Source organism: Rutilus rutilus (genome assembly GCF_951802725.1).
Source record: "Rutilus rutilus genome assembly, chromosome: 6".
NCBI classification, from domain to species: Eukaryota; Metazoa; Chordata; class Actinopteri; order Cypriniformes; family Leuciscidae; genus Rutilus; species Rutilus rutilus.
Genome location: NC_140214.1, coordinates 26,720,501 through 26,732,765, shown reverse-complemented (window position 1 = coordinate 26,732,765; position 12,265 = coordinate 26,720,501). Strand labels below are relative to the sequence as shown.

The 12,265-nt window shown below is 38.9% G+C and overlaps 1 protein-coding gene across 5 annotated transcripts in view; it reads right to left on the bottom strand.

Annotated features, from left to right (window-relative positions):
- Positions 1 to 12,265, bottom strand: part of st3gal3b (ST3 beta-galactoside alpha-2,3-sialyltransferase 3b) — a 61,801-nt gene that overhangs the window by 8,178 nt on the left and 41,358 nt on the right. For 4 of the 5 annotated variants that reach the window (XM_084411099.1, XM_084411095.1, XM_084411097.1 and 1 more), the window contains one exon: positions 2,672 to 2,818. In XM_084411099.1, the coding sequence (XP_084267225.1) occupies positions 2,672 to 2,818 (147 nt within the window). The remainder of the gene's footprint in view (positions 1 to 2,671; positions 2,819 to 12,265) is intronic. The other variant, XM_084411096.1, reaches the window with a different exon arrangement.

Genomic DNA, 12,265 nt, shown 5'->3' with positions numbered 1-12,265 from the left:
TGCTGTGCTGTATTTGAATCTATTTAACATCGCTGTCTATGGTCTGCTCTGGTCCAGTTCTTCAAGGTTTAGACAGCATTGTGCCAGAAGGAGTTCTGGCTTAGTTCTGGTCTGCAGTTGTTAACTCATCTTGAGCTGCATGTGATTAACAATTTGCTTAAACAGACCCCCACCCCTGACACAGCAATTTCAGGAGGCAGACCTTCACTTCCTCATCTCCCTGGGGGAGTCAACCATTCTAAATCATTAGCTTACAGTGGCCTGGGGTCTGGTTCACACACACACACACACACACGCAAACACGCACACACACACAATTAAGATCGTGTCAGTGTATGCAGCCTTAAGCAGGTGGGTGTTTGGAGTGCTCAAGGAGGGAGGCTGTGTCAAAATGTATCCCACCTTGATCAGTACCGTATGGGACAGCTTCCCTTCTGCGCTGCCCCCCTACCTACATAAACCTTAGGGGCCTGGGCTCTTCTCCATGTGCACTGCACATGTTCCACCATTGAGAGCAAGTTTGAGCTTTCAGGAGGTGGCCAAGCTCACACACAGACCCTTGTCTGTACTCATGCCATGATGGGATGGCTGAGAGCTTCATCAAGCTATGATGCTAGTGGCATTTATCTACTTTCTCAAGTCCAATTTCCTGGGACTGAAAGTAAAGTGTGTTGTTAATGAGCTCTTAGTAGGCAAGCACTCGTTGTTACAGCCCATGTTTGAGATCTGAGGCATGTCACATACACTTCTTTTTTTGACAGTGCTGATTCCCAGTCCTCCCCGTGGGCTACTGCACACCCAACACCCATGTCTCAATAAAATATGTTTGCTAATGGCGTGGGGTGTTCACAGTGTGGTCACAGCATTCATGACACATTTTTATAGTAGAATTTAGTATGCCAAATTATATACAGTTGTGGTCAGAATTATTGGCACCCCTGGTAAATATGATCAAAGATCCTTCAGATTTTTGTTTTTTATTTTAATTTGATCACCTTCAGATCTTTCATTCAAAAAATTCACAAAAATCCAACCTTTCATTGAAGTAAACAAATTGAAAGTGGGGGGTAAATCACATTATGAAATAAATGCTTTTTTCCCAAAACACGTTGGCCATAATTATTGCCACCTTTTCATTAAATACTTTTTGCAACCTCCTTTTGCCAAGATAACAGCTCTGAGTTTTCTCCTATAATGCCTGATGAGTTTGGAGAACACATGACAAAAGATCAGAGACCATTCCTCCATACAGAATCTCTCCAGATCCTTCAGATTCCCAGCTCCATGTTGGCGCTTCTTCTCTTCAGATCTTGATTTGCTAGAATCCATGATACCATGTATCTGAACAAGATGTCCAGGACCTCCAGCAAAAAATAGGCCCACAACATTAAAGATCCAGCAGAATATTTAACTGTGGGCATGGGGTACTTTTTCTGTTCGCACCAAACCACTCTAATGTGTTTGCTGCTAAAAAGCTCTTTTTTATTTTCATCTGATCTTAGAACCAGGTCCCTTTTGAAGTTCCAGTTGTGTCTGAGAACTGAATATGCTGGGATTTGTCTTTGAATGAGCGAGGAGGATTTTTCTTGAAACCCTCACAAACAACATGTGATGTACTGTAGGTGCTGGGGTTTTTTTTCCAAGGCTTTCTGACCCCAAGACTCAACTAATCTCTGGAATTATCCAGCTGCGATCCTTGGAGAGTCTTTGGCCACTCTAACTTTCCTCTTCACAGTGCATTAGGATGATATAGACACATGTCCTCTTCCAGGCAGATTTGTAACATCTTTAGTTGATTGGAACTTTCTAATTATTGCACTGATGAAATCTAGACAATTTCATGTTCCTAGTCTCCATGGTGTACAAATTTTTTTTTTTTTTTATATTAATGGAATATACTTCAGAGATATTTTACTCATAAAAAAATTCTAATTGTGGCCAATGTCTTTTAGAAAGAAAAATTATTTTAGAAGTGATTTTCCCCCCACTTTTGCTTCAGTGAAAGGTTGGATTTGTGTGAATTTTTTTGTATGAAAGATCAAAAGGATGAACAATGCAGATTTATTTTTACTGCAATCTTTGATCATATTATTTACTAGGGGTGGCAATAATTCTGACCACAACTGTACAAGGTTCCCACCTCTTTGAATCATTGAATTTCAATGAAATTGAATTCCAGTTGTTTGTGATTATTGGATAAGGATAATCTGCAGATCTGCATTCAGTTTGCTACCTCAATTGTGAATCATACCTTTTTTTTTTTTTTTTTTTTTTTTTTTAAATCTAACTCAACTTATGCCTGCTGTATTATTTTGAGATTTGAAATTTCTCCTTTGAAATTCTCCTTCTTGAGATTTGCTTTGTCCAGGTTTGGGCAAAATAAATGGCATTAGCTCTCTCCACCCATTGGATTAGTTAAGCTGCCTTTGACCTATGGTGATCTTTATAATAATTACAGGCTAATTGAGGAAACACGTGTCTAAGGCTTCCTGTGACCCCTATTAACATAAGATTGACTAAAGGCATTGCCTGCCATTTTGGTTCAATAAACTGGAGCAGTCCAACAGTTCCTTTCGAAGAGCTACTGGTTTTAGCAGTCAAATTCTCTTGCATTCAATGTGTTTAATGTAAACAATGAAAAGTACCGAAACTTAATGAGCATGTTGCTTACCCCTTTACCCATGAGGCCATTGTTCTGTGGAAGGCCAATAAACTGGAAAGAAGCCTCTTGTATGAAGAAGGGGTTGAGGATCCGTATCTCAGAGGGATCCCGGGGCACATAGTGCGCTACAGACTTCCAGAAGCCCTCTGTTCCCTGCTAAAGAGAAAAAAAAAAAACGAGTGAGAGAGAGAGTGAGAGTGTGAGAGAGAGAGAGAGAGAGAGAGAGAGAGAGAGAGAGAGAGAGAGAGAGAGAGAGAGAGAGAGAGAGAGAGAGAGAGAGAGAGAGAGAGAGAGAGAGAGAGAGAGAGAGAGAGAGAGAGAGAGAGAGAGAGAGAGAGAAATTATGATATGGTCAAATGAGACAGCACATCCAAGTTTGATCACCAAATGCATCATGAAAAATGTATGGAACATTTTTGTTTCATCTTACAGCAGAAGAGAAGAAATCATCTCTTCCATAATCATGAGTTCAGGCACAAAGCCTATAAGGTGCCATCACTGCATACTGATGGCTTACGCGTAGACGGTTTTCATTAAAAGTGAAGCAAGCCGCCCAGGTTGGGCGAGCCCACAGGAAGTGGACAAATGAAATCCTGACCTCCACGAGCGTTCGGTGAGCAACGGCCCCCAGCTTCTCCCATAACAATTACTCAGGAGACCTGCAGAGTGCCATAGCTCAGCAATTATTCAATCTGCGACCTGGCACTGTGATCATCGGGTATTAGAGTTCTGACTAGACGAGCTCTGCGAAGCCACGGCAGCACTGCTGGCAAACAGCCAGCCAGGTCATCGGACTTAATGGGAGTCACCTGTTCAAATAAGCAGACTGCCTTTGATATAGCCCAACAATAGGAGCAGCTATTGAGCCGAACGAACGGCTTTGAAGCCGTTTTGGAGGCCCCCGCGCCCACAACAAGCCATGGCAAGAAAACATCATCTCTTCTGTCAACAGTACGGTTTTGCTGAACAGAAGCAGAAATTCTGGGGAATGATGAAACCACAAGCAGGTGTAAACAGGTGAAAAACTCGACAACAACTATACAATCATGAACTCAGAACCGGTGCATATCTACGTAACCACCGACATCCAGAGTAAAGTACAAACTGGACATATCTTGCCAAGCTGAAGAGTATGCCTCCATCCAGAATGTAACAGTATCCGAAACAGAGTATGAGCAAACACGTGGGAAATGTGCTGGCATCCGACGCCAGTAGTGTTTGGTGTAAGAGTGATAGGATGTTTGAAGAAGAAATAAAACAGGAAGTCCCTGATTGATTCTTTTAAAATCACTTAGCACAAGTGAGGATGTCTCTTTAAGCTTTGACATTCCTTCCACTAGATCAGGCATCTCATAAATATGGTAAGATAGTTTCCTTCTCGAAAGAGTTACTCTTGTGACTTACATAACCTACATGCTATGGAAAAAATGAGAATAACATTAAAACTAGGATCAATCTTATTGAGTGTCTACAGAAGCTTAGGTACAGCTTACTATAAATCCTTTCAAACAACACTGAACACAGTATTGTTCTGCTTGTCTATTCATATATTCATTAAATATCAAGTACTAAAGGCTGCCAGCACTAATATTCTCAGCCAGGCGTGTTGAGGACTGTGACTTTTATAAGCAGTTTTTAAACATGCCAGGCAAACACTCTTGTGTTCAGTGGAACAATAAAACACTACATTTTTATTAGACATACAGTGGCTTGAAGAACAATGGTTAGCCAAATAAACGACTGCCATTGTCACAGCTAAATGTAAAAGACAAATCAAAACCTCTAAATGGATTTCACAACATGTTATAATAGTTATAGCGATAATGAGTAAAAGTAGTGCTAAACAGAAAAAAATAAATAAGTAATGCTATTTATATTTCTGTACTCATACAGTATCTGTACAGCTGGAAACAGTACTGGAAAATATCAACTCAAAATACAAAGTGCACAGTAGGATTTCATCAAAGCATCTGAAAAAGCCTAACCCATGAGTTAGTCTAGAGCCAGACTATTTAAACAGTTTAAATAAAAGATAGCAGTAATTAGTAAGTGGATGGTGTAAGCCTTTATATAAACCAGGAATAGGTTTCCTGTAGCTCAAACAGTAGAGCATGGGGATAACAATGCACAGATCATGGGAAATTTTAAATTGTAATAATATTTCACAATATTACTGTTTTTACTGTGTATTTGATTAAGTAAATGCAGCTTTGGAGTACAGACGAGACTTTCTTTCCTTTTCTCAAAAACATAAAAAAAAAATCTTACAGACCCCAAACATCTGACCTGTAGAGTACCTTGAGTGCAAAGACATTTTGGATAAAAGTGTATAAATGTAAATGTGCCTCACTGATTAAAAAAAAAAAAAAGGATATTTTTCTTACACAAACTCATCGCTTCGCTTCAGAAGGCCTTTATTAACCCCCCGGAGCCGTGTGGAGCACCTTTTATGATGGATAGATGCACTTTAATGGACTTCAAAACAGAAACAGCCATTCACTGCCATTATAAAGCTTAGAAGAGCCAGGACATTTTTTAATATAACTTCAATTGTATTCGTCTGAAAGAAGAAAGTAATTTACATCTAGGATGACTTGAGGGTGAGTAAATCATGGGCTAATTAAAATTTTTGGGTGAACTATCCCTTTAAAGACTGTTTATACTAGGGTTGGGCGGTATTACGGTAATATCGGATACCGCGGGATCTTAAAATAGCACCGGTATCAGTTTCAATACCGTCATTACCGGCACTTATATAGCCTATAATATATATAATTTATTTATTGCCTAAAAAATGCTTATGTGTGGTTGCAGTTTGGCAATATTTCTGGTTCCAACCGAATGAGAAGGGAGAGGCGGTAAATACAAGAGATGTAAACACCTCTAACCTAATGTCGCATCTCCGAAACAACCGCCCACTCACTGCTGCCAGGATGCATTTTGTTCTCGAGTTCATTAAATAAGCGCATTAAGTTTCGTATTTGTTAAAATATTATAATGTTATTTTTTCCATCTTTGTTGATTATGAAAAGTGAACGGCACAAATAAGATGGGATGCATCGGGAGTCAGACGATTTGACCACTTCAATAAATTTCGTTTTGTAAATGGCCTCTTTAAAACGAATTTCGTTTTGTATATATTGTTTCTTAATTTTAATAAATTTTTCATCAACCAGTTGCCTGGATAATCATGACATGATGGGCATGCCGCGGTCACTTGCATTGAAATCTCATAAATTAACCGAAACTCAGTGTAGGCTATGCCTCACAGACATGACAAATATATATAAATAAAGCTTGAAATTTATTTAAACGAAACAATTAAAAACGAAAGAAATAGGCTACTCACTGATTAGGCTAAGTAATCCATGATGTGCATTTCTCTCTAGGCGCGTTCATACGGAGATGCGATCATCAATTTCATTAAACGAAACCATTCAAAACGAAAATAAATAGACTAGCCTACTCTCTGTAATCCATGATGTGCATTTCTCTCTATAGCGTTCACTACGGAGATGCCGATCGTCAATTTCTTTAAACGAAACAATTCAAAACGAAAAGAAAAAGGCCACTCTCTGATTGTGTAATGATGTGCATTTCTCTCTATATGCGCGTTCACTACAGAGATGGCGATCGTCAACTTCCATCTTTGCAGAAAAGTTTTATTAATAAAAATCAATGGACACGTGTCACCGGATTACAAAGGCACTTCTTGCTTGTTGCACGCACACAGATATTATGTTGAATAATGGTGGGCTCGGGCTCATAATAACAGTTAATGCCGTCGGCCGGACTCAGACACAGCGTGCACGGGTTGGGCTTGATTTTTTTGGGCCCGATCTGGCATTCAGTTTCTGAACGGTGTAGGCACAAGCCAACAGTTTGGTGACAACGTCTGAGCCCATTATGTAATAATTTTTAATTAGTCACGGTAATACCGTATACCCCGGTAAAATAGGGAGGAGGTTTGACGGTATCAAAATTCGAATACCGCCCAAGCCTAGTTTATACCTTATCTTCCTCATCGTGTGTCTTCTTGCAACACGGCGTGACACCACTATCGTGGAATGTATGAAATGTAAAATGTGAAAAATTTGCCGTGTCTCGATTTTCTTATTGCCAACTGTTTTCAAAGGACTGCACCAGCCTGATTCTGGTTTGCATTACAATCCCACCAAAGCTAGACAAGGTCATTCTAAACATAGCTCCATTGTTGACATCATCTACATTGGTTCCGCCTGGCTTTACTCCAGACCTCTCATCGGCATTCCAGGGAATCGCAGCCAGGAGTGCAGAGAAAGAAAAAGTGAGTGAGATACCCTGATTGATCACCTCTCCAAATCCTCAAAACCACAAGTGGTCTGCACTGCAGGAACTTTAACAACCGCCACACTCTCGTCAAACAGGACGGCCCCTGTAACTGATCTATTTAATAAAGCAGCAGGTGAGAGAGGCCTCTCAATTCCCGAACGCAGCTCCAGCACGCCCTTAACAAGCTTCCAGCATGGCCGCCGAGTGTTAAATCACTCCATAAAAATCACAGGCCACATCGCCGACCTCTCTCTCCGTCAGCCGCTGGAAACGAGAGGTCAGGGTGAACATTCAGCGGTGGCTGGGAAAACCTGTTCCTGACTGCAGATGTGCGGTGAGAAAAATCTTCCCAGGAACACTAGTGGAGGATTTTCTGTTAACAAAACAAATTTGAATTTGCATTGACGAACCAGGAGTGGAGAGCCTGAAGTTAAATTACAGCATTTAACATGTAAAACAAGCCTAATATCTTGATCAGGTTTTCCCATTGGTATTTTTACGACAAGCCGTGATGAAACAGACAAAGCTGGATATCTTTTCGTCCGTATTATGAATTTGCGACGTACATTCTAATAAAAAAAAAAAAAAAAAAAAGAAGGACAGTGACTTGGTTCTAGCCATTAGAGAAGTTCTGCATATGTCACCAGAGAAAGGTCTGTCATTTCACCGATATGACATTTTCATTAATAATTTCAAGGTCAGAAGAAATAATAATAATAAAAAGAAACCTATGCATGGAAGATATGTTCACAATAACGATCAATAACATCCATTTAGAAAACTGAATTTTCATTTCATACTGGCTTGTCAAAATAATAAAAATGTAGATCTCATGATTGGTTTCTAAAGAGCCATGGAATTTATACAGTACATGCACTCTTTTAAACATTTAGACATTTAAACATTTTTCCTGATTGAACAGAATCATGGAAATTACATTTAATGTTTGTCAAAACACAAAATGACGTTTAGTGCTGACAAATTTGCATTTAAGATCTTAAGTTTCAAGAAGGAGTACAGGTGTGGTTGATGTTATTTGCATTGAAGTGTGAAATGCAGCGAGAAAGGTATTTGATATGTTCTCCTTTGACATCAGCGTAAACACTTCTGATTTCTTTAGTGTTATGCAAACGTAGATAGTGGGGAAAGGCAACAAATACAAACGCCAAACTTCATTATAAAGAAGCTGCAAGTCAAAAAGTTAATGCACAATGAGAAGAGAAATCTGGCGTTTTCAGGGCTCAGCTGGGTGTAATCAAATTTGGGGAGGCAGTGCTGGGGTGTAATGAAAAACCCTTTTTCAGCAGCACAGGTCAATTTACAATACAGTTTTTAAAAAAGTGAAATGTCAAAACTGCAAGAAAATAGCCAGAAAAATGATATTAAAAATATTGTGATTGTGATATTTCATGAATTTCGTTTAAATACCGTAGATGTAGACTGAACATCAACCACTATGGAAAGAGTTAGTTTATTATTATTTATATACTTTAACAGTTTTTACAAATATTTTAAATTTGCTTTTTATTTGTACTTTTATTTAGATTTACTTTAAGTTTTAGTAATTTTTGTTATGAGTTTTTATTTTATTTTTTTATTTAACCTTATTTTTAAAGCTAATATTTATTTTTGGTCACACTTTATTTTAAGGTGACGTAATTACACATTACTATAGTGAGTACATTATGCATAATTACAAGTAACTAACCCTAAACCAAAACACTAACCATAACTCTTAAAATAAAGTTTTATTCAAATTAGTTTAGTACAACTTAAAAGTTTTTATCTAATATTTATATTTTATTTCAGATTTATTTCAATGAACAAAAACAACTTTTAATACTTTTAGTTAACAACACAGCATGGAAAGTGCTCTAGATCATGTTGTATAGAAGGTACACAACTTAGATTTTCACCAGCAAAACTGTCGCAAGGAGAGTTACCATGCAGAAAACTTCCTGAATTCCTAATGGATAAGAAACTGAATCCGTGTAATTTAACGCTTGCTTCTTTAAAAGGGGGGAAAACCTCAAGTATACCTTTGATCAGGTTTACACTTGACATGGTCAGATTCGATGAGAAACGTCTGCACCAAGACTTCCTTTCAAAAATGATGCGCAAGGAAATCTAATCTGGTCACAGAGGGGCAAACAGGTTGTCAATGGCCCATTCCCACAGGTGCTCACGAGAATAAAAATAGCCAAGGGTTCCTTTGTAATATGAAAAATTTAGCTGTTCTCTTACAAATAATCACAATCCTTTCTCTCCGTATCTCAAGATACTGCACGCACACGGTTCAAGCAGAGGAAAACACACGCGATTTTGAAAAAGTTTCCTGTTTATCTTTAGGGTTATATTTAAAAGGTCAATAAACTTGGGAGGTACACCGTTAAAGTGAAATGATCTTTTTTATGGTGTGTGCTCTAGCCGACTGAGCTGCAATCAAAGCCTGTCTTCTAGAGGCTCAGGCACGCTGTCAGACAGATGTTGTTCCTGCTGCTCTAGTTGCCATGCTCTGAATGCCTATAAACATATCAGGCCGGATGACAAATTTGCAACTGCAGCTAGGCCGTGACATATCAACATGCAAATTTATACCACCACAGTCAGAGATGAAGCCTGATAAGAAGTGTAAACCTGCACTGGCAAAGCATTTCACCCTAGGCTCTGCATGATTCATATGAACTTCAGTTTGTATATAAAGCTCTGAAGGTTTACTCTGAGGGCCCCAGCAGAAATGTGCACATTTCGTGGAGCACTCATCCACAGCAGGTCAGGTTCGTGAAATCTAGATCCCGTTGCTCTTGACCGGGTCAGGAATCCAAACTCTATTGGATACTCAGATGACACTCCTTTTGTGAGCAAGAATCTCAGCTATTTGCTCTTTTTTTGTCGTCTTTGTCCTTGTTCTGACCTTTCTTTGCCTTGAGAGCCGTGACTTTCTGCTTTACAGACTCCCTTGGGTCATCCAGTGTATGCATCTTCACTCTTCAAGGAAGCAAACAGGACAAATGGGTCAACTGACATCACTCAGGCTTTGGAAAAAGCGTGTTAGTAGAAGGAAAATCAAAAAAGTATAAGCAAAGCATAAGGTTGTATCCACATTACTGTCAGACCATCTAACTGATATGTAAACTGAACAATCCAAGTTTATTTCATCGTTATGTGCCATTTAAGAATGGGTCTTGTCTTAAATAAGACTAAAAATAGCCCCAGTTTGTGCTTGTCAAAAAGCATTAAGCACTGGTTGCATTTCAGAAAGAAAAGCTAAATATACAGTTGTGTTTGTAGAGTTAAAGCTACAATATGTAATATTTGTCGCCACTAGGGGTCGCTAACCTCTTACAATAACAAAGGTGTAGGTTGATGACGCATAAGAGGAATTATGGAACTTGTCGTCATGCTGATGGATCTAATAATGTTTATGGATGAGTGAAAACATTCACGTTTAACATGACTGTGGTATGAAGCAGGGCGCGATTGCTAATAAGAGACAGATATCAGCGCCACACGCGAGTCCCACAGATATAAAGGAATAAGGAAATTTAATTCTACCGAAATACCCGCAAGTGCAGAATTACTACTCACACAGGTCAGTTTATTTGACGAATTAAACTTGTGAGGTAACGCAGCGCTGTTTCACTTGGTCTACACTATCACACTAAACTGCATTTGAGTGTGTTGAAAGTTATAATGTTATTCTATGTGTTAGTTTGTTGGCTATATGAGACTAGCAGTAAGCTAGATCAACATTAGAATAACATACTGATCATATTCTAACATTTCATCATGTTGAGCTATATAACATTGATTCGTTTTATGTACATTTGCTCACCTGTCTAATAAAGTACATGCAAGATGCTTGACTCTGTCAAGTCGAAGTTAGTCACGGACGTGAAGCTCTCGAAAACGCCACACCAATGTTTGAACGAAACAACAACAGAGTGAGCGTGCCGCTAGACGTAACACAGTTGTCCACGTCTGTCGCCATGGTTACTATGGCAGTATGAGCGGAAACCAGGGATAACACGGATATTACGTCATTGACAGGTGACAATGACCAGGGACGAGCCATTATTTAAAATAGGAATTTCTCTGAAATTAAAAATCTTTGGTAACTTTTGGGATATTTAAGTACACAACTGCAGGAAATATATCACACTGTGCAAGTGATTTTTGGATATTTTATTACAAAAATACTTTAACATGGTAACAAAGTTCCTCAAACAAAACTCTGCATATCTTTAAAGCGATAGTTCACTTTGAAATTAAATTTTGGTATGTTTTAGCTTACCTCAAGGGCATCCAAGATGTAGGTGTCTTTTTCCGCAGTAGTTTCGATTTTGATATTTTTAGGTCAAACCGTTCTTGTCTGTCAGTCATATAATGCAGGTCTATGGTCACTGTCTCAAAGAGCATGCACAGAGTCCAAATTAAAACAATTCCCCGTCGTCCAAATTAAACAATTCCCCATCTTAAGTACACATTGATGGCCTAAGACACGAAACGAGCAGTTTGTGTGAGAAAACGAACAGTATTTATATCATTTTTACCTCTTAAACACAGCCACGTCCAAGTTTGTTTAATTTGGACGACGGGGAATTGTTTTAATTTGGACTCTGTGCATGCTCTTTGAGACAGTGACCATAGACCTGCATTAAATGACTGACAGACAAGAACGGTTTGACCTAAAAATATCAAAATTGAAACTACTGCGGAAAAAAAGACACCTACATCTTGGATGCCCTTGAGGTAAGCTAAAACATACCAAAATTTAATTTCAAAGTGAACTATCCCTTTAATGCTACTAACCTTGGCAAATCCAATAATATTTCATCCTCCAAATGGCTTGTTGTAAAGTCAACTTAGTTCCAGATAGACTAGCTGCGTTTACATGGACACTTATAATCGGATTGACGGCTCAATCGGACTAAAAAACCTTCATGTAAACACCTTAATTGATCCGATTGAGCTCGATCCGAATGAAATTTCGATCGGATTGAAAGGGGTGGTTTATCCCTTTTGTAATCCGATCGAGAGAACATGTAAACACTTGATCGGATTGAAAACCGAAACTGAAAGGACTGCGCATGTGCAATGACGTTAAATAGCGTAATGACGTATGACGCGCGGAACGAGCTGTTCTTCCTGTTGAATAAAGTGTCATATTAATAAGTTTCCCGTCATTCTAAAATTCTCATTTCACTCGCGCGTCTGTGAAGTGAAGCTGGACAACGTCCCACCAGTCCTTGTTTTGGATTCTCATCCACAGACGTCTGGTTTTGGCCACGG